At 49.1% G+C, this 26631-nt stretch overlaps 1 protein-coding gene across 4 annotated transcripts in view; it reads right to left on the reverse strand.

The window, feature by feature from the left end:
* Positions 1-26631, reverse strand: part of Cars1 (cysteinyl-tRNA synthetase 1) — a 53970-nt gene that overhangs the window by 15169 nt on the left and 12170 nt on the right. For all 4 annotated transcript variants that reach the window (XM_045154736.1, XM_004654230.2, XM_045154730.1 and 1 more), the window contains 8 exons: positions 24375-24466; positions 23240-23328; positions 22534-22630; positions 21856-21954; positions 20395-20544; positions 8034-8174; positions 6812-6900; positions 5535-5656 (listed from right to left, as the gene is read on the reverse strand). In XM_045154736.1, coding sequence (XP_045010671.1) covers positions 5535-5656; positions 6812-6900; positions 8034-8174; positions 20395-20544; positions 21856-21954; positions 22534-22630; positions 23240-23328; positions 24375-24466 — 879 coding nt within the window. The remainder of the gene's footprint in view (positions 1-5534; positions 5657-6811; positions 6901-8033; positions 8175-20394; positions 20545-21855; positions 21955-22533; positions 22631-23239; positions 23329-24374; positions 24467-26631) is intronic.

Raw genomic sequence — 26631 nt, forward strand, 5'->3', positions numbered from 1 at the left:
CATGCTGAAGAGATGGCTCAGCTGTTAAGGCGTTGGCCTTCAGAGCCTAAGGACCTGAGTTCAATTCCCTAATACTCACATAAAGGCAGATGCACAAAATGGCATAGGCATCTGGGGTCCGTTTGCAGAGACTGGTGACCCTAGAGTGCCCATTTTCTCTGTCTCCTATCTCTATGCTTGCACATAAATAATATAGAAAAAAAAAATCTCAGGTTGGGCATGATGGTGCATACCTTTAATCCCAGAACTTGGGAGGCAGAGGTAGGAGGCCCGCCTGGGCTAGACTGAGACCCTACCTTGAAAAAGAAAAAAGAGAAAAAGAAAAGTAACCTCTCAGGCTGCAGAGACAAGCATGAGAACTTGAAGAGGCCTTAAGAGAGACTGCTCAAATTCAATCCCCAGGAAAGGACCCACATAAGCAGCTGGGCATAATCCCAGCCCCACAGGGGAGCAGACATTTGAGAAGTGATGGGGCTCATGGAAAAAAATTGCAAGCTCTGGGATCAGGAAGCCAGTGCAGCTCAAGTAAGAGGGATGGAGTAGACAGCTGTCATTCTGCCCTGGCCACTCCAGACAAGTTCATGGGGTGCCAGTTGGGCACATACATATCCATATACCTCACCTCCAACACACACACAAGAAAAAAAATTAATTTAAAAAAGAAGGAAAAATAATCTCTCCATAAAAAACAGACACACATGTGGCACCCAGGCCAGACCTCAGCCGGCTCTAGTTCTCTCACGCTGTTCCACCACCAGCAAAGCGCATCCGGAACTGCAGCTCAGCACAAGTGCGGTGCCCTCCCTCGCTCAGCCACCCTGATAGACAACAAGCCCCAAGGGCTGTAACTGCTGCTCTTCAGTGTCTCCAGCTGATCACGTTGAAGAGCCTAGTCTGTGTGTTTGCAATGCTCACTTTTTGCTCCACATTGGTATTCTTTTCTCCTCTTTGATTTCCTTTGTTTCTCTCCTCTTTCCATCCTCTTTTTTTTTTTTTTTTAACTGCAGGGCTAGGAATGGAATCCAGCACCTCTCATACACATGCAAGTGCTCTACCACTGACTGGACTGAACTCCCAGGTCTCGCTTCAGTTTTACTATTTCATCTTTAAATTTTATTTATTTATTTATTTATTAAGGTAGGGTCTTGCTCTAGCCCAGGCTGACCTGGATTTCACTCTGTAGTCTCAGGGTGGCCTTGAACTCATGGCAATCCTCCAATGTCTGCCTCCTGAGTGCTGGGATTAAAGGTGTGCACCACCACACCCTCCAGTTGTTTTTGTTATTTATTTATTTATTTGAGATAGAAAGAGTCAGAATGGGCAAGCCAGGGCCTCTAGTGGCTACAAACAAACTCCAAATGCATGCACTACCTTGTGCTTCTGGCATAGGTGGATACTGGGGAATCGAACCTGGGTTCTTTGGCTTTGCAGGTAAGCACTTTAACCTCCTAGCCATCTCTCCAGTCCCTATTTATTTATGTTTTTAGGTTTTCTGGAAGCAGAGTTTCACTCTAGCCCAGGCTGACCGGGAATTCATTATGTAGCACAGGCTGGCCTTGAACTCATAAACATCCTCCTACAAGTGTTGAGATTAAAGGTATGTGCTACCATGCCCAGCTTGCTTCAGTTTTTTAAATTTATTTATTAATTTATTTGAGAGTGACAGACAGAGAGAGAAAGAAGCAGATAGAGAGAATGGGCACGCCAGGGCTTCCAGCCACTGCAAACGAACTCCAGACGTGTGCGCCCCCTTGTGCATCTGACTAACGTGGGTCCTGGGGGGGGTCAAGCCTCGAACCGGGGTCCTCAGGCTTCACAGGCAAGTGCTTAACCACTAAGCCATCTCTCCAGCTCTTGCTTCAGTTTTAAAGAGAAATAAAAGACAGTATCTTTTTCCTTCGCATGAGTATGTGTGTGTGAGGTTTGGCAAGCGTGATATGTAGGTGGAACGTGTAAGTGTTACGTGTTGACATGGCACCCCATGGACTTGCTTGTGGTGGCTGAAGAAAAACATCAGGTGTCTCTGTCCACCACTCAGCTGCCAATGTTTTCCTTGCAATGAAGTCTCTTACTGATTCTGAAGTTTGTTTGGAGCTTTCCACTTGTGCCAGCGATTCTGTCTCATTTCCCCACAGGCCTGGGGCACACATAGCCATATCCAGCAGTTTATATGGGTTCTGAAGACTCAAACTTAAGAGGTCTTGGCCCTCTCAGGCCTTCATGCTTGTGCAGGAAACATAACCAATGAGCCTTCTCTCCAGCCCTTTCCTATTCTCCTTGGTCTCATCTTTCTTTTCTTTTCCTTCCTTCCTTTCTTTTTTCCTTTCTCTCTCTCTTTCTCCTTCCTTCCTTCCTCCCCTCCCCTTCTTTCTGAGGTATGACCAGGAATTCACTATGTAGTCTCAGGTGGTCTTGAACTCACGACAATTCTCCTACCTCTACCTCCCAAATGCTGGAATTCAAGGTGTGTACCACCACTCCCGGCTCATTTTTCATCTCTAATTGTGACCTTCAAAAGCTTGAGGAATTCTCTTGAGGATCACCCTCCATGAGGACAGCCCTGCACCCTATTTCCCCTCAGGTAAGACTGTATGCCCCACACCTCCTGGCCCCTTTGCAACTATTTGTGTCCCTCAATGTCACTGGTGGATCCTGTACAAAGGAAAGACCACCCTTGTCGTCTGATGTCTGACCTGATATGGGGCAATGTCCTGTAACACTCCTCTATGGGCCCCTGTGGTTGGGATCTACTCTTGCTATCGTAGAGCTTGGTAGGAATGTGAGTTTAGTCACAAAGAACAGGCCCGGTGGGTACAGTTAGGTGGCAAAAGGGTGAGTGCCAACAGCTCTCATAGCTCTGGAATGTCCCTCTCTGCCTCCCAGCCCTCAGCCTTGGCTGTGGCCCTGCCCCTTCTGTGCTGGGCCATGCTACCCTGTGCCCGAGTGCAGGGCAGCACAAGCTACCCACACTCCCTGTCTACTACGTCTACAGATGTGTCCAGTTGTCATCTTAACATCCCGAAGTTTTCTGTTATTAATCACAGTGAAGAACCGGCTCTTGGCTTGTTACATTCCTCAGCCATTACCTTTCCCTCTCTCCTCTTTCCACACACAGCTCTTCTCTGTCTGCTTTTAGTTCATGACCAGGTTTACTTGGTGCTCTGGGCCTCCCGAGGTGTAGACACCTTTGCTGCTGCCAGCCTTCAAGGCACCTCCTGTGCCTCTGTGGTCTCTCTTCTGAGGAATTTAGGAGTCTAACTCTCTGGCAGCCTTGCCAGTGTCAGGAGCCCCCGTAGTACAGACGCCCTGCAAAACTGCACTATGGTCCACAAGAGCCCTTCTTTGGGATGTACTCAGGCTTCCTTTGGTGCCTAGCCTATGGCTCTGGTGCCTAAAGGGAAAGACAGTACTCGAATCCTTATCTCTTAGACTACACCTGTTAATTGTACTTCAAACCTGTCTGACCTGTTTCCACGAAATGCTGAATATGGTGTGTTGGCCTCTGTGGGATCCTTGGGGGACATCATTACCAAGAACCTGCCCCTTTTATGTGTATGGACACTGCAGCCTAACATGCCACTGGGACTGAAAATGTGGTTAAACTGGCTCCACTTCTTTCTCTTCAAAGTTTTACTATTGTCTTATTGAGTTTTTGATTCTGGCATCTCTTTAGAATAGAGACTTATACTTGAATTACTATACAAAACATATATGTTGGGGCTACAGAGATTGATGCAGTCAGTAAAAGGGCTTGACTTGCCTTGCAAGGATGGGGACCTGAGTTTGATGCCCTAAACCTACTTTAAAAAAATGCCAGACACGGAACATGGACCTGTGATCTCAGTGCTGGGGAGGTAGAAACAGGCAGATCTCTGGGACTTGCTGGCCAACCACCTAACCTGATTGGTTAGCTCTAGGCCAGGAGAGCCCTGTCAAAAAAGGAAGGCAGCATTTCTGAGGATGACACAAGGTTGCCCTGTGGTCTCCACATGCACATTTACCTGCATACACATGTGCACATCCATACAGATACACACACCAGTATACACATGCAAAAGAATGCACTTTGTGTGTATACATGTTTGTATGTGTGGGTTCACTTATACGTCCAGGTTCACGTGCACATATATGTGGAGATGAAGACAACCTCCAGTACCCTTCCTCAGGAATGCTGTGTAACCCTCCCCCCCCTTTTAAAATGTGTGTGGTGTTTGCATATGTACGTGTCTGGATGTATGTGGGTACACTTCATGCAGCTGAGTGTGGAGAACAGAGGTGGACGTCAATTGCTCTCTGTCTTATTTATTGAGAGGGGGACTCTCACATGAGCCCAGTTATGGCTCATCTAGCTAGCCAGCTTGCCATTGAAAGTCCCTGAGCACTGGGATGACAGGCTGGTCACCACACCTGCCCAGCCTTTCCAGAGGTGCTAGGAGTTGGACTCCTGGTCCTCATGCTTGTGTGGTAAGCACTTTATTGAGACATCTCCCCAACCCTCGTTCACTTGTTTTGAGACAAGGTCTCTCACTGGCCTGGAACTCATCAAAAGGGCTAGACTGACTGGTCAGTATGCCCTAGGCATTCTGTTGGCTCCTCCTCCCCAGTGCTGGGATTACAGGTGTGCAATACCATACAATGTTTTTTTTTCCAAGGTAGGGTCTCACTCTAGCCCAGGCTGATCTGGAATTCCCTATGGAGTCTCAGGGTGGCCTCGAACTCACAGCGATCCTCCTACCTCTGCCTCCCAAGTGCTGGGAATAAAGGCGTGCGCCACCACGCCTGGCTCAATTTTATTTTTTTATTTTATTTTTTACAGAAGGGCTCTGGGGTTCTCATACTTGCAAGGCAAGACCTTTACTGACTGAACTATCTCCCCAACTCTCAGAGTGTACATTTTTTTGTTTTGTTTTTTTGAGATAGGGTTTCACTCTAGTTCAGGCTGACCTGGCATTCACTATGTAGTCCCAGGGTGGCCTTGAACTCATGGCGATCCTCCTACCTCTACCTCCCAAGTGCTGGGATTAAAGGCGTGCGCCACCACGCCCGGCCAGAGTGTACATTTTTATGGCTCAACTCCGTTCCAGAAACCTGGGAGCAGGAGAGCGTGTGTCCAGTGTAAGAGCAAGTCCTGACCTGCAGGACTGCACTTTCCCAATCTTGGATTTCATGGTACATGCTCAGCCTGGTAGAGGAAAACCCTGACACAATGGTTAAAGTGCTTGGAACATCATCATCAATCACACAGCACTGTACACACCAGAGTCCCACGGTGCAACCTAAGCCATACGCTCAGTCACACAGCTGAGAGCAGGCCAAGGCCTCTGCATGAGAACTGCGCCATGGAGACTTGCTTTTGTGTCTCCATGCATTTTGTGGTTGTGTAGAGAAACTCCCACAGTTCCCTTGGGGAAACAGCACTGGTCTTGGTGAACCCTGGCAATGAGCAAGGATGCCCACAGAGACCGAGAGATAGATAAGGTTCAGAGCCCAGCGTAGCTTTTACTTGTGGGCTTCATTCAGGGTCTTTCTCTTACCTTCCCCTTCCTGGAGAGCTTTCTGGTCCCCAACAGCTTCAGGCACCAGCTTCCCATAGGAGTGCTTCTCACTAGCAGCAAATTTTGCTGTGTCAAAGTAGACAGAGCCATTGGAAACATAGCTGGAAAATGAGAAGAGGGCATCTAAGCTATAGAGGCACCTGCAGGCTAGTAGGAAAATTGCCACACCTCTGCCATTTCTGCTCTCCCTGTGGTGGTCAGAAGCAAGAAACAGGGACACTTCCTGTGGCAGAGGACTGCTCACTTTCAGGCAGGGTGTCTCATGCAGAGCCTCTGCCTAGTGTTCTCTGGTCATGCAACTCTGGCCCTGGCCTGGCCTGATGGCAAGTCCCTGAGCTGCATGCCCTCTCCTCTCTTTGCATCTGTTCTCCATCTTGTGGCCCTGCCATAGCTCCCCAACAATCTCTAGAGTATCCAGCCAGAAGGATCGTCCTCCTTGACTCAGACTTATCAATGCCTGCTGGTCGCCACAGCCCCTGCTGCCCCACAGCCATTCGTGTCAGGTGGTTCTGTCAGCTCCGAGCCAGCACAGCCGCAGGCATAGACCACGGAGTCCTCACACCTCTCGCCCAGCCCGAGCAGCGGATGGGGAGGAAGCAACCTGAGGCCAGGTGCAGGAGTGTGGTGAGCAGGTGCTGAGTGTCACCTACCTGGGTCCCAGCCACACCTCCTGTGTGGCTCCTCTGAAAAGACTAATTGTAGCTGTATGGAAATGTTTCCCATGACTGGCGATGCCAGAGAGGCAAACCTGGGCAGGGTACTGTGCTAAAGCACAGCCAGGCAAGAGGACATGTCCTCTCAAAGTGTCTGGGTGGTGCTGTGGCCCCAGAGGCTGTGCATGTTTTATTCACAACCATGCTGCTCTAGCCCCATGACCGAAGGTCTTCACTGCCCCGTTTCTGAGCAGGCCAGTCCACCCCACAAGGTAGTCTGCTGGGCCATTGAGAAGGGCTGGTCAGTCAGCTTGGTGCTCCTCACCCCCACCCTGGGCTGGACCCCAGCTACGAGAGGATGACTGCTGAGGACTGGCTTGGGGTTGGCTCTACCTCTCTTGCTACCTGTCTTATAAAACAAGGAAGTCTCTGCCCAGTACAATGCCTGTTCTTATAGCAGCTAGAAGACAAGTCTTCTTCATCTACAAAGCAATCCCAGACTCTGACAGCAGAGCTGGTGCTGTGGCCCTGTGCATGAGTTCTGCTCCCTGGAACTGGACATGAAGTTGGAGAGCCACTGTGGCTTGGGTGGTTCATGCTTACCCATAACCATTGTCCACAATCTTCTGAACAAAGTTCACAATTTCTGGAATATACTCGCTAACCCGGGTCAAGACATCGGGAGGGAGAACCTGCGGGGACAAGGGAGCATCTGGGCATCTCTCCCTCTGAGCATTTGGAGAACTTCAGCCTTCTATGATCATGTTCCACGAAAATCACATCACTGCAAGGAAGGACTGGCAGCACAGCCCTGTCATCCAGGTATTGAACAGACTGAGTCAGAAGATAACAAACTCAAGGCCAGCCTGCACCACTTAGGGAGACCCTGACTTAAAATAAAAGATCCAGGTTCGATTCCCTAGGACTCACATTAGCCAGATGCACAAGGGGGCACACGCATCTGGAGTTTGTCTGCAGTGGCTAGAGGCCTTGGTGTACCCATTCTCTCTCTCTCTGTGTCAAATAAATAAATAAATAAAAATAAAATACAAAAAATAAAAATAAAAAGTAAAAAGAGGGTTGGGGATATAGCTCCAGTTGTAGAGCTCTTGTTTAGCATTCACAAAACCTTGGTTCCATCCCTAGTATAAAGAAGGGAGAGAGTTTTGAAAGGAGGAAGAGTGAGAAAGAGGGAGGGAGGGGAAAAAAATAAAGAAAACCGTATCGCCAACTTTGAACTAAGAAACTCTATGGTCTTAGGGACAGATAACTCTGGGCTCAGGCCACACTAGCTCACCATAGTGTCCCTGCCCTACTAGCTGTATGCGACCCTGGGCCACTGGTCTTGGTTCCCTTGTGCACACAGGCCAAGTGTGAATAATAAAGTCTGTCTCGGGGATAGGTGTAAGACAGAAGACCTGTTCCTTCCCTGTCTGGGGCCTGTAAGGAAGGTGCCTCCCTCCGGAGCACAGGACTCTGGGCAGTAATGACTGTAAGAGACTTTTCTTGCTTTCAAGAACCCTCTACCCTGAGTTGCTTCTTTTGTTCTTCCTCCTTCCCTCTTGCCTCTGTCTCGAGTGCTAGAAATGCAAGAATGTGCCAGGCATAAAGACAGTAACAATGAAAACTCTAGTTTAGTTTTCTTTCTTTCTTTTTAAGGCACCCCTCTGCCTTTGGCTCAGATTGCATTTCCTCAAATGCTTCCCTGAGCTTGCAACAGGATCACCATGGGTCATGTGGACCCTTGGGTTTTCCTGCAACTGGAACTTAGGAAACAGGGCTTGTGGCCTGAGAAAGCAAGAACAGGATGATCCAAGACACTTACATTTAGGGCTTCCATGTCTTTGTGGAACTCCTCCTCCCAGAACTTGGGCAGTTTGGAGAAAATAGAATTATCGGTCACCTCGCTGCCACTCATGGAGTCCAGCCAGTCAGAAAGCAAGTCCTTTGCCTCTTCTAGCAGCACCTAAAGATGCAGAATATCCACACATGAACAAGGCTTCACTTTAGTAAGGGGCATGAGCCCATCAATGTCACACACTGCAGAACCCCCTGCTGGTGGGAAGCATGTTCCAATTATATTCACACTGGTGTGGACATCTGTCCACGTCCTCCCAGGACAAATTTGATATTTAAAAAAATATATATATTAAAAATGTTAATTAATTGTTTGCAAGCAGAGAGAGAGAGAGACAGAAGAGAGAGAGAGACAGAGAGAATGGGCACACCAGGGCCTCCAGCTGCTGCAAATGAACTCCAGATGCATGGACCACTTTGTGCATCTGGTTTTACATGGGTACTGGGGGCTCAAACCCAGGTCATTAGGCTTTGCAGGCAAGTGCCTTAACCTCTGAGTTCTCTCTCCAGCTCCAAATTTCATATAAGTTACCTTGAGCAATGGCAGGCTGCTGGGCTAGGCAGTCTGCACTGGGATAGAAGGCAAAGGGTGAAGGGTAGAAAGAGTATAGGAATCTCTCTCTTTTCAAATAAATAAATAACTAGGGGACTGGAAAGGTGTTTTAGCAGTTAAGGCATTTGCCTGCAAAGCCAAAGGACCCAGGTTCAATTCCCCAGTATCCTCATAAGCCAGATGCACAAGGTAGCACACAAATCTGAAGCTTGTATGCAGGCTAGAGGCCCTGGTATGCCCATTCTATCTCTTTCCCCCACAACTAAGTAAAATGAAATAAATAAAATATAGAAAAAGTACAGGAAGAGGATCTGGCAGAGCAAAGACACAGGATGGCAGAGGACCCCCACTACCCTAGTGGGAAAGGGCACAAGACATCGTATGGGCCAAGATTATTGTTTTTAATTTTTTTGGCAGCACTCTTGCCAGCTACTCCTGGACAGCCCAGACTTATTACGGGGAGGCTAGGCAAACTGCCAGGATGGTTCTATTCTTCCCTATATGGTGGTGACATGGGGTGGGTACCCAAGAGTCTTCCTTAAGAGAAATCTAGGTGTGGTGACCATGCATTTAATCTCAGCACTTGGGAGGATGAGGCAGAAGAAATGTTATGAGCACAAGGCCAGCCTGGGCTACAGCAAGGCACATCACCCCCCCCACACACACACAGAGAAAGAGAGAGAGAGAGAGAGACAGAGAGAGAGAGGGGGGGGAAGGAGGGAGGGAGGAAGGGAGGGAGGGAGGGAGGGAGTGGCAAAAGGCAGCAGACTATGCACCCTAGGAGGTATAAGCTGTGGGTCTGCTGATGCCTAGAAAACAAGCCCAGGGCCTGCCCCAAGTGCAGGCCAGACGACTCTAGTGGGTGCTGCACCCTGGTCCTTAGGATCACCAGCCCATGACCCAGACAGGATGATGACCTAGTTAGGCCACCAAGTACCAAGGGTAAGCAACTATGAGGGGGTCAGCAGAGATAAACAAGAGACTGAGATACATGAGGTTTCTGGGGTGAGAATTATCAAACATACAACAAAAATTGCAAATACTACCAGCATAGAGAAGCAAGATCTTAAGGTTACAAGCAACAGTGAACCATAAGAAGCCATCCACAAGGCCAAGGCAGCTTTGAAGAAAAACAAATGGAATGTGAGAGATGATTTCTACTAAGTGCTGAAATAAAACCACTCTGGAGTATTCGTGGATGGAAGACAGGGTGAAATCACCAAACACAGAAAAGACCAGAAGGACAAAAGCAGAGGCAGGAAGGTGCAGAGGCAGAGGCAAGAAGCTGGGCTTGCATCTGATGGGAATTCCAGAGGGAGGTGAGAAAGAAGGGAGCCGAGATGACATCCAAGGACACAGCACAGGACCTATCAGAACTGAAGCCATGGACCACATGCTTGGGAAAGCTCACAACATACCCAACAGAACTCAGTCCTACAGTGCCTTAGTGAGCAGTGGGAGGTCAAGACAATATCCTTAGGAGCCAGACAGGAAGTAGCTTATTTCAGCCACTGCTAACATGGGCACAGTCAGCCACTGGGAGGACCCCAAGGGCTTGGAGAAAAGGATTGGCATCTGAGCCAAGTACCCTGGCAAACCACCTCTTAAAACCCATTGGAGGGGCTGGAAAGATGGTTCAGCTATTAAAGGGACGTGCTTGCAAAGCTTGCTGGCCTGGGTAAACCAGATGCAAAAAGTGGCATAAGTGTCCAATGTTCAAGTGCAGTGGAAAAAGGTCTTGGTATGCTATCCCCCCATATGAAAATTAATTTGTTTCTCAAAGCTTCCCAATGCTGAGAGGACTTACAGCGGCTGGTCAGACCTCAGGCTTAGAGGCAACCCTCTCCATAGGTGCTCTGGGGGATTCTTATTCCCAAGAAAGCTTGGTACTATCAAAATATCACAGCAGGGCTAGGAGTGGTGGCACACACTTTTAATCCCAGCACTTGGGAGGCAGAGATAGGAGGATTGCCATGAATCTGAGGCTACCATGAGACTACAGAGTGAATGTCAGGTCAGCATGGGTTATAGTGAGACTCAATCTCAAAAAACGTAAATAAATAAATAAAAACAAATAAATCATACCACCAAAGCCACAAAATGCAGCCTGAAGCCCATGCTACTGCACTGTAGAGACAAGCCCTGCCCTGGCCAGCACCCCGCAGGGGCTCTCTGAGACACCAGGAACCTGAGATCACAGTGCCTAACAACAGGAAATTGATGAGGTAGCCGGGTGTGGTGGCGCATGCCTTTAATTCCAGCATTTGGAAGGCAGAGGTCGGAGGATCGCTGTGAGTTGGAGGCCACCCTGAGACTCCATTGTGAATTCCAGGTCAGCTTGGGCTAGAGTGAGACCCTACCTTGAAAATCCAAAAGAAAAGAAAAAAAAAAAAAAAAAAAAAACAACAGATGAGGCAAATATTCAGAGATTTAAAGAAAATAGATGATTTCATCATCACAGTTGGAGACACCCACATCCTATCAGAACTACACAAAGCAGGCAGGTGGATCATAAGGACACATATGGAACACAACAATGGCATCCCTCAATGGACTTCTAAACAACACTCCAGAATCCAACATCAAGGACACACATTCTTCTCAAGCTCATGTGGGATATTCACCAAGAGAAACCCCTACTGAGGACAGGTGAGTGAGAGGAAAAAACTCACTATGACACATTCTCAAGTACAGAGATCCCTCAGTGGAACGACCCTAGCGGTCAAAGTACAGACTGCTGGGAAAGAGACTGGCAGCGATCCAAAGAAAGGACTGTTCTCGAAGGAGAGGCAGAGTTACACAGAGCATGGGGAAACACCAGGGGACCAACCAGCATTAGGAAGTTGCTGCCACCCCTGGCCCTCAGGGGTGTATGGGTATGGGAGGTACCAGGGAGGGGAAGTATAAAGACAAAAGGAAAAATAGTTATTCAGATCCACAGCCAACAGACTACCTCCAAAGGGGATCGAAGCCCCTGACCACACCTCCTAGAGGCAGTAAGCAACTTCTGAGGGGATCGAAGCCCCTGACCACACCTCCTAGAGGCAGTAAGCAACTTCTGAGGGGATCGAAGCCCCTGACCACACCTCCTGAGGCAGTAAGCGAACTTCTGAGGTCACAAGGGTAAGGTGCGGTGCTTGGTTCTTCACTGTCCCCCAGAGGCCATGCATAATGGATCAGCACCCAGCCTGTAGAAGTGGGGCCTAGTTGAAATCAATTAGGTCACTGCCATGGGAACACTGGCCTCTTCCTGTGTCCCCTGCTTCCCAGGAGCAGCTTCCTCTATCCCCTGCCTCACCACAGGCCCAAGCAGCAGGGCTAACGAGCAAGGGCTGACACTGCTGGAATGGGAGTCCCGGTAAGCTTACTCCCTCAGGCATCTGCGACAGTGACACAAGCTAACACATAAAACAACCTCACAGATATCAATCACTGATTCAGTATTGTCGCAACGAAGAACCGGAGGCCAAGAACATTAAAAACGCCCCTTGAAACTGTGCTAAACCAAACAGGCAGATGAAAAGAAGCTTGTTATCACATACTACTAATGAACTGAAAATTAAAACAGCAACATACATATTACAATGGCCAAGTCTCCAAAGCTGAGACTTAGACACTCTGGTGAGGACATGGAGATGGGAACTCAGTCATTGTCAGTGGAGTGCAAACTAAGAAACCAAACATTCGTTTGCCATATGATCCAGCAACTGCACTCCTTGGTATTTACCCAATAAAGCTGAAAATGTAGGTCCACACAAAACCCACACACAGATGTCTACAGCAGCTTTCCTCGTAACTGCCAGACTTGAAAGCAACCAAGATGCCCTTCGGATAAACAAACTGATACATCCACATAATGGAATACGGAATGTTATTCAGTGCTAAAAAGAAATACGTTATCAAGCCACAAAAAGACATGGAGGAAACTTAAATTTGTATTCCCGAGAAGCCATGATACAGTGAAATAATTGTGCAGATACTTGCTGGTCTCTGCCCCTGGTTCCTGACACTGAGCTCCCAAATTCCTTGGGTAAAAGAAGCACCTTGGCTCTAGCGTGGGGACAGCTCAGGATGGGGTCTGCTTGCCAAGAGGACCAACCATAGCACTCAAAGGGCTAGAGCTTTCACTGCCACCGCCTGAGGAACTGAGGACTGTGAGCAGAAAGGCCCAAAGGCTGAGTTGTCGCCAATGGCCCATGACTTGCCAAGCAAGCAGGTCTATGTAACAAAGTCTCCATAAAAACCCAAAGGAGGCCAGGTAGGGAAGTACACTTGTGTAATCCCAGCACTTGGGATGTTGAGGCAAGAGGATCAGTTCTTGGCCAGCTAAGTTATGCAGAGACTCTCTGTCAATAAACAAACACCAAACAAAGAAAAGAAAAAAAAAAAAAGGCAAAGGATAGGATTGGGAGAGCTTGGAGCTGGAGAGACAGCTTAGCAGTTAAGGCATTTGCCTGCAAAGCCAAAGGATCCTGGTTCGACTCTCCAGGGCCCACGTAAACCAGATGCACAAGGTGGCTCATGCATCTGGAGTTTGTCTGCAGTGGCTGGAGGCCCTGGCATGCCCATTCTCTCTCTGCCTCTTTCTTTCTCTCAAATAAATAAAATTAAATTAAAATTAAAAGAAAAAGACTGGGAGAGCTCTGGACACCTAAACCCGGAGGGACACGGTTGCTGGAGAAGACCGGAAGCACCAGCCTCTTCCCATTTGCTATGCTGAGCCCTGTGCACTTCTGCATCCACTGTCTCTTGAGATCCGTGAGGCCCCTTATTAACAAACTAGCCATCTAAGCATGTGTTCCCTGAGCTCTGTGAGCCACTTCAGCCAAGTGACCCAATCTGAGGAGGGGCTGTGGGAAGCCTGGGTTCACAACTGATTGGTCATAAGTTAGGTGACAACTTGTGGCTGGCACCTGAAGTTAGGTGACTATAAAGGTTAATGTCAACTGTCAACCTGACTAGAAGCAAGAGCCACATGCATCTGGGCAGGTCTGGCAGGGTATTGCCTGGAAGGATTAACAAGGGGGAAGACCCTCCCTCAGGGTGCAGGGCACCATCCAGCAGGTGGCCCAGCCAAAAGAGGTCAGAGGAAAATGCAGTGCTTTGCCTCTCGCCTTCACTCCTTGCTGGCAAGAGCATCTACCCTGTTGCTGCCATCTTTCACGGACACTAGAACCCAGCTCCTTCAGCCTTCCCATGTGGACTGAAGACCAGTGGCTCTCCAGGTATCCTTCAGGTCTTCAGTGCCATACTGGGACTGAAAAGCAGCTATGGGATTCTTAGCCTCTCCAGCCCACAGACATTGTTGGACTGCTCAGACTGTATCATGCAAGCCAATCTAATAAGTTCTTTTTGTAATATATATTCATTCCCAATATAACAAATATCTTTAACATAATATTCATTCTACTGGTTCTATTCCTCTGGTTAATACAGTGACCTCCCACTCCTAGGATCTGATGCCATCTGCAGAAACAGTGTCAGGACTGAGTGTACTGTGAACTCTACAGTGCCCATCGAGTGTTGCTGGAGGGTTGCTCTGTGTATAGGGGATGGGGGGGAATCACCCACATTTTGGTCATCAGAGGTTGAATGCCTGTACTAAGTGACTAAGCAATTTCTTTTCCTATTTCAAACAGAAGTTAGTCTGAAAAGGCACATCCTGTCCAATTCTACCTTTGTCACAAGCTGGAAGAGGCATGTCTATGGACACTGAGAAGGTCAGTGGTGACCAGGAGCTCAAGGGACGAGGGACAGGCAGGGGCAGCACAAAGATTTTCAGCACTAACATCACTGAGATACTGTGGGGACAGATCCACTTGACTGATCCATGTGATGGATACTATGACACCACCAAGAATGTATCCCACCAAGAGTGACCCTAATGCCAACCACAGGCTTGGTGTGATGACATATGCCTATAATCCCAGCAATGAGGAAACGGACGAGGGGAACAAGAGTTCAAGGTCAGCCAGGGCTACATGAGATCCTGTCCTAGTGGACTGGGGAGATGCTCAGTTGGTAAAATGCTTGCTGTGCAAGCATCAGGACCTGCGTTTGAATTGGGGCTTGTAGGCTAGCTAGTCAGGTGAATCACCGAGTTCTAGGTTCTGTGAGAGACCCTGTCTTAAAACAGTAAGGTGGAAGGTGATTGACGAGGACACCAAATGTTGACCCTGACCTTCACATGCATGTGCACATACATATATGGGCATGACAGACCACACACACACACACACACACACACACACACACACACACACACACAATGTGGGTTCATGGACAGTGACAAAGGCAGAGTGCGTGGGGAGGCTGTCGCTGAGGGAAGCTGTGTGGGAAGGAGGAGGTGCACATGGCCTCTCAATTTTGATGCAAAACAGGCTCTATTTTAAGAAAATAAGACCTTTGCAGAGACAAGTAGGTGGGCCTGGTGGCAAAGGCCTGTAATCCTTGCAACCTGGGAGGTTGAGGCATGAGGACAGTGAGTTCATGGCCTGCCTGGGCTAGTTTTTAAATTCAAAGCTAGTCTGAGCAAGATGAGGAGACTGTCTCAAAAACAAAACAAAACAAAAAATGAAGGAATGAACGAAAGAAGGAAGGAAGGAAAGAAAGAAATAAAGAAAAAGACAAGGCTTATTAGGATGCGCAAGGCCTGGATTTCTATTCCCAGCACTACAAAAACAAACATTAGAGAGACTCAGACAGCCCACCACCAGAGTGGAACTGCTATTGTCAAAGCCAGCAACACAGCTAACAGCAGGGCAAGGGAGCACACAGAACTGAACTCCATGCCACTGATTCTGAGTTCAGCTCTTCCCCAGCATGAGACTGTTCCCAGCCTGAGGCCAGGGCTCCAGCCTGCTGCTCCAATAGCATAGGCCAGACTGCATCACCACAAACAGCAGTAAGCCAGTGTGAAAAAGGCCATCTGCGGGCTGGAGAGATGACTTAGCGATTAAGCGTTTGCCTGTGAAGCCTAAGGATCCCGGTTTGAGGCTTGATTCCCCAGGACCCACATTAGACAGATGCACAAGGGGGTGCATGTATCTGGAGTTCGTCTGCAGTGGTTGGAGGGCCTGGCGTGCCCATTCTCTCTGCTTCTTTCTCCCTCTGTGGCTCTCAAATAAATAAATAAAAAATTTACAAAAATTTACAAAAAGGCTATCTGCTTGGAAATGAGACACACACACCTCACAGAAGTCCTGGGTTGCTCAGAAGTGAACAATATCAAAACTTATGAAGGAGAAAAATGACAGAAAGAAATTTACAGCCTTAATTTTTTTTCATTTTAAGACAGGTTTTTGTGTAGCTCAGACTGGCCTTAAAGTCCTTATTCTATTGCCTCTACCTCCCAAGTATTGGGATTGCGGGTGTGTGATACCATATTTAGGTGTTTTTTTTTTTTAATTGATTTTTTTTTGAGACAAAGTCTCATTATGTAGACCAGGCTGGACTCAAACTCATGATCTTCCTATCTCCTCTTCCCAAATTCTAAGATTACGGGAAAGATCCACCATACCTGGCTTAGCCTTAATTCTCATTTTCTCTCTCTCTCTTTTTCCAGTACTGGGGATGGAACCCAGACCTCTCCAGTGTACTACACTCAGGAAAGGAGGCACCACCCCCACCAGCCAGGGGCACACTGAATTCCCACTCACCACTCACAAAACCATGGGGCAGAACTTCCAGGAGCACTGCAAAACCTTATGTCCTTAAACAGAAAACACAGGCAAACATCTTTCCAACTCAGGGCGGGACAGAATTCTTAAGACAAACCCATGTTAACTACAAGAGGAAGGGGTCATGCATCTTGGTGCAGGCCTGTAGTCCCAGCACTCAGGAGGCTGGGGCAGGAAGACTACATGAGTTCCAGGTCAACCTGAGATGCATAGTGAGACCAGTAGCAAACACCCAAATAAGAGGGACAAACCTGAATAAAAACTAGGCTCTGGGCTCACTGAAAGTGGACATGAAGGCAGTAAGATGGGAGGGCGTGTGTGACAAAGGCTTAGTGCACAGATGAGAGTGATTTCAGACCTTTCAGTGAAAGACCACTAACCTCCGGGGAAGGGGCAGGACAGGTGCCCAGAATCACCACACCAGAGGCTGGCGAAGCATGCTCAAGCCACAGATAATACCAACTGAGTCTTGGGCTGGAGAGATGGCTTAGCGGTTAAGCGCTTGCCTGTGAAGCCTAAGGACCCTGGTTCGAGGCTCGGTTCCCCAGGTCCCACGTTAGCCAGATGCACAAGGGGGCGCATGCATCTGGAGTTCGTTTGCAGTGGCTAGAAGCCCTGGCGCGCCCATTCTCTCTCTCTCCCTCTATCTGTCTTTCTCCCTGTGTCTGTCACTCTCAAATAAATAAATAAATAAATGAACAAAAAATATTAAAAGAAATAAAAAATAAAAAAAAAAAAACCAACTGAGTCTCAACTGACCCAAAGGAAAGAACCCACACTAGCACACAGGACCTGGGGTGTGGCCAGGAGTGAGGTCTTCACAGGCATGTCGGAACCCTTGGCAAGTGGGAAGGAGCAAGGCTGCCACCCTGAGGAGAGTTTGCTGTGGGCTGCCCTAAGCTTCTGTTCCTCTGCTCAGAGGCTGGGTGCTCTGCCCTGCTGTAGCAGCTCCCATGGGCTTTGTTCAAAGACTGTGGGCCATGGAGACACAGTCCCTTCTTCACTTCCGGAATTCAGAACTGTGTCCAGTGATGGGTAGACTACCTGTGTGACCATGAAGCTCTGAGCACCAAGGCTCTCTGGGTTTCCCTGGGAGAAATAGTTCCTGCATGGCCTGTCTTTTCTGGAGCAGCACATGCTCTGTCCTGGGCCTAAGACAGTTTAGAGGCCCACATGGATTCCTGCAGGAACTGGCCTGGACTGTCTCACTAGCTGTCATTGCTGGGTTACTGTGTCTTACTTGGAATGACATGACATCTCAATGCTGAGTTCCCTGAGTTATTCAGAGGAGCTCAGGATGTGTGGGCTATTTGGGGGACTCCAAAAGAACACCCCAAATGTGTGTTCTACCATCTAGCAATTCCAATCCTTGGCATGTGGCCTGTAATATACCTGAGAGACACCATTACAGCACATTACAGCTCACAGGTCAGGATGCACAGATGCTGGATGTCACTAGCAGACAGGAAATGCAAAGCAAACCACAGGAGAGATGGCCTGTTACCCAGTGGGATGGTATTACCAACAAATGATGATGACAAGCACTGGTGAGAATGTGCACAGGAGCTGTGCCAACAGGATGGCAGTCCCTTGGAGTGTCACCAACAGAACTATGGCATGAACCAGCATTCCACTTAGACATGTACCCAAGAACTAACAGTGGGTCATAGACACATTATTTGCACACCCATGTGCACAGCAGCATTAGTCACAACAGCTAACAACTACAGCGGCTGAGGTGTGCACAGACACACAAATGAATAACCAAAGTGTGGCCATCCGCACAATGGAACGTCATTCAGCCTTAAAAGGAAGGACGTGGGCCTGAAGAAATGGTTCAGCAGTTAAGGCGCTTGCATGCAAAGCCTAACGACCTGGGTTCGACTCCTCAGTACCCACATAAAGCCAGATGCACAAAGTGGCACCTACATCTGGAGGTCATTTGCAGTGGCTACAGGCCTTGATGTGCCCATACTGACTCGCCCTCTTTCTCTCTCTGTATCTCTCAGCTTGCAAATAAATAAAGTGTTAGAAGAGGGCTGGAGAGATGGCTTAGTGGTTAAAGTACTTGCTAAGGACTCATGTTTGACTCTCCAGGTCACACATACCAGACACTTAGTGATGCAAGTGTGTAATGTCACACTTGCACACAAGGGGGCGCACACATCTGGATTTTGATAGTAGTGGCTGGAGGCCCTGGTGTGTCCTTTCTCTCTCCCCCTCTCTCTCACAAAGAAAGAAAAAAAAAAAAAAAAAAAGGCCAGTCTGCTGGGCTTGCCTCAAAAAAAAAAAAAAAAAAAAAGAAAAGAAAAATAAAAATTTCTTCCTCTCAAAGGAAGGAGCTGCTGACATGCTACAATGTGGATAACCCTGAAGATACCGTGCTAAGTGAAGCAGGCCAGCCACAGGGCGAGTACCACAGGACGATTCCACTACGGTCAGATCCGCAGGGACAGAGGCAGGATGGGCTGCTAGTGTCAGGCAAGGGGGTTGGGACAGTTTCGGTCTGGGAAGATGGAAAGCTCTGGCAGTGCACAGTGGTGACAGCTGCATGTCTGTGGGCGTGCCCAATGGTACTGAGCTGTGTGCTTAGACACAGTGAAGATGGGCACCCTTATACTAAGTACCTACCACAGTTCCTGTGTTTCTAGGAATAGGGGAGAAAGAAAGGGTCTTGCAAGGCAGGCGAAGTTGGCACTGACTTGCAGCAATTTTCCTGCCTCAGCCTTCCATGCTGGAATCACAAGCATGTGCCACCATGTCCAGTTTTTTTTTTTTTTTTTTGAGGCAGGGTCTCACACTACCCCAGGCTGACTTGGAACTCATTCTGTAGTCCCAGGCTGGCCTCAACTAACAGCAATCCTCCTACCTCAGCCTCCTGAGTGCTGGAGCTAAAAGCATGTGCTGCTACCATGTCTGGTTTCTATTTTTTTTTTTAATTTCTATTTATTTATGTATTTGACAAAGAAAGAGGGGAAGAGACAGAGTGAGAGAGTCGGCGCACCAGGGTCTCCAGCCACTGCAAACAAACTCCAAATGCATGCGCCCCCTTGTGCACCTGGCTAACATGGGTCCTGGGGAACTGAACTTGGGTCCTTTGGCTTTGCAGGCAAATACCTTAACTCCTAAGCCATTCCTCCAGCCCTGGCTTATATTTTTCATAAAAATGTTATTGAAACAATTTGGGAAAGACTTTATGCATGATTCTTGGCCACAAGGACACCTGACAGCAGGTCCTAGAAGCACAGGGAAGCAGCTTGCCCAGGATATGCACTGAGGAATGACCGGGACTAAAAACGAATCCATCTCAGAAACAACTCAAGTGACCGCACAGGGCCTTGAAGCCATGTGCATGATGTTTTCATAAGTCCTGGGATCTGTGGTGTGGGGACACACAGGACAGCTATGAGGGTGGGTAAATCTATAGTCTGGAGCTGGTGGTTTTCCACCAGCAATTCCACCTCCTGGTACTGCTTCATGACCTACAAGCTAGGCTCCACTGCTGGTTTCCTTGAACTCATGGGTGGCCAGCAGGTGGCGCTAGTAGAAAGGGGAAGGGCCATGTGGGTTTAGTGACTGCAGAGGAAGGCAGGACACCCCAGGTGTGGTGCCCTCACGTTTGTCCCAAGGGGCCTTTTGAGCAGTGGGAGAGATGGCCAGCACCACAGGAACCACGGGCTGCTGCTCACATCAAGCTGCTCCCTTTCTCCAATTTCTGCCACCAAGAAATGCCGAGAGGGCCCAGTGGACAATCTCGGAATGGGGCAGAGAGCCGCTCCACTGCATCTCAAATACAAGTGGCAGTAGGCAGTGTCAGGGGAGGGGGAGCAGGAGGGACTCAAAGCATCCCAGGTCCCGCTCCAGTGGCACTGAGCTCTGTGCCCAGGAAACAGGGCTGGGGATCCTGGATGGAAGAGGACACTAACTCAGCCACCTAAGAATGGGGCCACAGGCCATAGCAGAGCTATGAGTCACAGGTGCTGGGCGCCTGACCTTAAATGCAAATCAATTCCATGCTGTTTGGTTAGGGAGATGGCTCAGAGCTAAAGGTGCCTGCTTGCAGAGCATGCTGTCTTACAAAAAGGGCGAGAGCTCACCTGCACACGGCCACTGACGTCCTCTCCGGGGTGGCTGGCACGCACAGCTTGCTCCAGTGGCTCTATGGCAAGCGTCACTGCCCGCTGGATCCGCTCAAGCATCTGCCTCTTGTCAGGATCTGTGGTCTCACTCAGCTTTACCGAAAATGGCTACAACCATAAAACCCATCCAACCTGTTAGACAGCGTGCAGAAACCAGGTTCCCAAAGCCAACTTGAGGCAGGAGAGTCGCTCTCCTTGAGGAAGCTACATGACCTCAGCTGCCCTAGTTCTTCCCCAGGCTGGGGCGGCGGCCAAGCTCTCTGCCCAGGCATACCTGGTGCACTTAACTACACCATGCCTTGCAAAATGGGGTGGAAGCAGAATTTCTAGGCTGTTCTGGTAAACAGAGCAGGACACTAGTGAGCCCCAGGGAAGCTGGGGCCCGCCTCCATGTCAAAAGTGCCCACAGCCCAGCAGGCCCCAGCCACGTCAGCCCAAAGATGGCGAGGTCCTAACGTCCTGCCAGAACATGCTAATAATTATCACTGCAATTACTAAAGATACCTTCTAGTAATTAAGAAAACAAAAAGGGTCTGGAGCCGGGTGTGGTGGCGCACGCCTTTAATCCCAGCACTTGGGAGGCAGAGGTAGAAGGATTGCCGTGAGTTCGAGGCCACCATCAGATTACATAGTAAATTCCAGGTCAGCCTGAGCTAGAGTGAAAAACCCTACTTCAAAAAAAAAACCACTTTTTTTAAAAGAGAGACAGCTTAGCATTTAAGGTGCTTGCCTGCAAAGCCTATGATCCCAGGTTCAATTCCTTAGTACCCACATTAACCAGATGCACAAGGTGGCGTATGCATCTGGAGTTCATCTGCAGTGGTTAGAGGTCCTGGCATGTCCATTCTCTCCCTCTCTCTACTTCTTCCACTCTCAAATAAATAAATATTTTTTTTAAAGGAAGAAAACAAAAAGACATGCTCACCATAATACATGATATAAATAAATGCATATTTAGAACTATGCTATTTCAGAGTGAAAATTTTAAAGTGGAGAGAGCACACTTCTTCAACAGTTCTGAAGGGTTACAGCAGAGTAAAAATAATGATGATCTCAAGATCGGCACAGTGATTGTCTCTCAGTCAGAACTGGGTGCTGTACTGCACATAACCTTGATGTTGAGGACCAGAGTAATTCTGCCAGGCACCAGCAAGAGCAAGTATGATTAATAGCATGGAGTCCTGCATATCTGCTCTGGTGATTGCCTCATGGGCCTGACAGAGGTCATGCCCACTGAGACTTCAGTGCCCATTGAAGCTGGCCTAAGTAACACCTTGGGAGCAGAACCACCCTGGGAGTAGGAACCTACACAAGGCCTGACAGGCATGAGGAAGAACGAGATGGCTACAGAGGCAAAGGTTGGTTGGGGGGGGGAGAGGTGAGGGCAAGGAGGAGCAAGGGTGTATGTCTAGGGCCAACCTCCAGGGCAGCGTGGACATCCTCCAGGAGCTGGGCAGCCACGGGCTTCTGCTCACAATACTGCTCAAACAAGTAGTTCTGCCGTGCCCTTCTGATGATCTGCAGAGGCAGAGAAAACAGGTAGTATTCACAGTCTACACCCACCTGTGTATGCCACATTGCTCTCACGCTCGTCAACTCTGAGTGGGGGTGAAGGTGGTGCAGGGACAGCCATGGATCCCAAATGTGGCACTGTGGGACAACACACCACCCACCACTCTGCCTGTAGAGTAGGACAGAGGTCTACTGTAACACCAGGTGCCTCTGAACAGGCTGCTGGGTCCCAGACTTCTCTTGCAGAACCAGGGGCTACATTCAACCAGTGGTTCCAGCCCATTACACATCCATATAAATGACTTAATGTTTATATAAACCATGCTGTTACCAGTTTGTGGAACTCAGATGTTGTTTACTAGATCAAACCTAAGACAGCTATGCCTACTCCTGCTCATCTGCCAACCTGCCTATCCATCCATCCATTTCAAGTTGTCCTGCAACTTGCCTTGTGGCCCAGGCTAGCCTCAAAGTTGCAGTCTTCCAATGTCAGCCCCCTAAGGGCTGGTATGGTTTTATTGACTTATCTGAAAGTCCCCCTTCCATCATGTCCCACATTTGAATTTCACATGGGCCTCTCTTTACCTTATCATCAATGTCTGTAATATTCATGCAGTAAAAGACGTCATACTGGAAGTAATCCTTCAGCACTCTTCTCAAGATGTCAAAGGAGATGTACGACCTAAAGCAGTGACAAACACACGTACCCAACCAGCTCATCTGCACACAATCTTGGTGCTGACCAGAACATGCACGAACTGAGCCTCCATAACGCCAAGTCCTCCAAAATTGTTCCCTGAGCACTCATGCGCCTGGTACCACAAGTGGAAGCTTCCACAATACCAAACAATTTCATGCATACAATTGTTTAAAATATTCCATAATATTTCCCTTAAGCAATGTGTGTAAGATGTACATGAAGCAAATGAATTTTGGGTTCCATCCTTAAGATAGCTGTGAACATGTAAATATTCCAAAAGCTGAAGATAATCTTCTGGAGAAAGCATCTGAGCTAAGGGAAACAGCCTGTACAGGGGCAAAGGTTTCGTGGTCTTTGCCCAACAGCCATCCACTCACCACAGGCCACACCCATGAGCATGGGAGGGGGTTATGGCCCACTAGGCCTCAACATTGTTGTGGACTCTGTACGGCCACCCCGAGGTGGGGACCCCCAGAGCTGGAGAGACACGTGGGAAAAGTGTCTGGGTGGAGATCAGGATGGCAAGCAGGGGCTTGGGGTGTGGGCGTTTCCTTTTTAGCTGTCATCAACCGTCACGGCATTAGACCCTACCTGGCATGTCCCATATGGGACGCATCGTAGACAGTTGGTCCGCAGCAGTACCACGTCACCTTTTTCCCGTCTTGAGGTATAAATACATCCTTGTTAGAAATGAAGGAATGATGTCACAAGAGACTCAAGAAACTGCACAGGGTACCAAAAGGAGCAGCAACCATCACACAGACTATTTTGCAAAGACAGACTGCCAAGGACTGTTCTTATTTTTGAGACAGCGCTTCACAATGTAAGCTGCCCTTGAACTCAGGAGGCTCCTGCTTCCACTTCCCTGGTGCTGAGACAGCAGGCCGGCACCGCCATGCCCGCCACAGCGCTCTTTTGCTGCTGTGGCCCTGTAGGAGCGGGAGAGGGAGTCCTCAGGCCCTTCTCTCTGAGGCCCTGTTCCTCCTCAGGGTGGCAGTAAAGGAGTGACACTTCTAGTTGTGTGAATGCTACTAAACCACTGTGGCCACCAGTGTCCGCCTGAACCCCACTTACTCCAGACAGCAACCTCAGGGAGTTGGTACCACTGCTTTCTTCTACAGATGAAAAAGCTGAGGGACAGGGCAGAAGGCTAGTGCCCCTCTGAGAGGAGCCTGGCTCGGAGGCCAGTTTTCCAACACTCTAAGACCACTTTGGGGATATGACTGTCAATGTATTCCATATGAAGATGGTGGCCTGTTCCACACCTGTCTCCCTACCTGTTAAGCGTATGTCCTGCCAGCTAAGTAAGCTGTGGCCCTTCCTGAGGCCCTGAGGCTATGCTGCGGCCTAAGCAGAGTAAGCCATGCCAAGCCCATTACTTCAGAAGCCCGTGCTGGCATCATGGAGCCTGCTGCACTCCAACAACGCCTGGCAGTTTACCACTTTGCCTGACCTGCTTGGCTTGTGGTGAGGCCTGCCACAGCCACGTGTCCTCCTGAAAGCATGCCAGCATTGGCTCCAATGTGAGCGATCTCAAGCCCTCATGTCTGGGCAGTGCCAGGAGACTGGCAGGCAAGCTTCCCCAAGACACACAGCCGTGCCTGGGCTACAGAGGCATAGGAATTAACTGAAGGACGCTGAACCTGAACTGAGGGAACCTGGGAGCCCATGGGATACACAGACTGCAGTGTGCTCTTTAAGGACACAGGGCATCCACCCTCCATACCTTATTCCGGGTGAGGCTGTTGTACAGACGGAGCTTGCATGGTTCAGTCCCGGCTGGGGGAGACCACTGAGGCTGTACTCGCCGGCCTTTACCTGGAGGGAGAAGAGCAGATGGGTCACATGGCAGCAGCCAGTAACAAGCATAGGTTTCCACTGCATCTCAAGATCTAGTTTTAAAAACAAAACTGTGGGGGCTGGAGAGATTGCTTAGTGGTTAGTGCTTGCCTGTGAAGCCTAAGGACCCCGGTTCGAGGCTCGATTCCCCAGGACCCAAGTTAGCCAGATGCACAAGGGGGCGCACGCGTCTGGAGTTCGTTTGCAGTAGCTGGAGGCCCTGGCGCACCCATTCTCTCTCTCCCTCTCTCTGCCTCTTTCTCTCCCTGTCACCTTCAAATAAATAAAACCTGGTCTGTCCTGAAACTTCCTGTGTAGACCAAACTGGCCTCAAACTTGGGCTCCCCCTGTCAGCCTCCTCACCACTGGAATTACAAGCATGCACTATGACACTGGGCGTATGATTTTTCAGTGGAAGAATGTTGAGCAAGTCTTTGGTTTTGCTACATTCTGCACAGTGGTACGCCTCTACAACCCAAACCTCCAGTGTGACCAAAGAATGCTCATGTGGCATGCCAAGCACAACTGCTCATTCCTCAAACAAGCACCCTCCCAGTCATGTGCCATGCTGTCTGTGGCTGAGGGTCAAGCAGGACACGGTATCTCCTGACCCTACAGGCTGTGACTATGATGCAAGTGTTGTTATGATGACCAGGGCTGCCCCTACTTTGCAGGATCCTTCCACTGGGCAAGGTGAGAGTGTGCAGGCACTTTGTGGGACATGAGCTCCTCCCAAGTAATAGAGTCCAGGGGTTAGGACACAAATCGCTGCTTGTTGGAGCCACGGCTGTCAGGGTGACAACGGCCTCTACTCCCTCCCCCCCCCCCCCCGCTTTTTCTCGTTTTCTGTCTCACTCTAGTTCAGGCTGACCTGGAATACACTATGTAGTCTCAGACTGGCCTCAAACTCTCAGCGATCCTCCTACCTCTGCCTCCTGAGTGCTGGGATAAAAGGCGTATGCCACCATGCCCAGCTTCTAGCCCCTTTTAATCTGTCCTTGGGCAGCAAATGCTCATTGGACAGTGCTGGCCTCACAGCTGAGCAGACTCTGACCTCTGGATACAACCCTATGGGTCCCCCACCCACAGTGGTGCTCCAGGCTCAGCAGGCCTTAGAGGCCAGCCCCTCTCCCAGGAAGTCCCCTGATCTCCTGTCACTATGTGTCATGGTCTGTCCTCGGCATGTGTCCAGGGCCTGTGGGCCCTCCCTGAAGGCAGACCTGTACGGAGCCTCTTCATTAGGTGGCCTCTGGCTGGGATGGAGGAAAACCCTAAATCACTGAAGTCGAGCACGGTCTTACAGCTCCCTTTAAATATGCCCAGTGTCCCTGAAGGTGTTCTACCACTGTTAAAAAATTCTGTTGCCAGTTTTGCAGTGTGAATGTTTATTCTGTGCCATTATGGGTTTTGGGGGGATTTTTTGGTATGATGGCTCAGTTAAAAGACCTTGGATTATGGGGATGTTTGACCATCATTGGAATTGATAAAAACTATGGGGACTTTTAAAGTCGGACTGGATGCATTGTATTTTACATCATGTATGGATATCGGTTTATGGGGGCCAGGGGTGGAAAGTGGTGGTCTGATTCAGGTGTCCCCCATAAACTTAGGTGTTTTGGATGCTAGGTTCCCAGCTGAAGGAGATTTGGGAACTAACACCTCCTGGAGGCAGTGTATTGTTGGGGGCGGGCTTATGGGTGTTATAGCCAGTGTCCACATGCCAGTGTTTGGCACACCCTCCTGTTGCTACAGTCCATCTTATGTTGGCCAGGGGGTGATGTCCACCCTCTGCTCCTGCCATCGTGGAGCTTCCCCTCAAGCCTGTAAGCCACAATAAAAATATTTTTCCCAGAAAAAAAAAAGAATTCTGTTGGGGGGGGGGCATGGCAGCATAAACCTTTGATCCCAGCACTCGGGAGGCAGAGGTAAGGAGGACTGCCAGGAGTTTGAGGCCACCCTGAGACTACATAGTGAGTTCCAGGTCAGTCTGTGCTAGAGTGAAACCCTACCTCAGAAAACAAAAACAACAACAAAAAAGAATTCTGTCACTATCCTTCTTTATTAAGGCCCTGTGGGTAATTCCTGAACCAGAGGACACCAGACGCTGCCCAGGAAAGGTGAGCCAGGTTCTGCTTCCAGCTCGT

Source organism: Jaculus jaculus, chromosome 1 (assembly GCF_020740685.1).
Source record: "Jaculus jaculus isolate mJacJac1 chromosome 1, mJacJac1.mat.Y.cur, whole genome shotgun sequence".
In the NCBI taxonomy this organism is placed as follows: Eukaryota; Metazoa; Chordata; class Mammalia; order Rodentia; family Dipodidae; genus Jaculus; species Jaculus jaculus.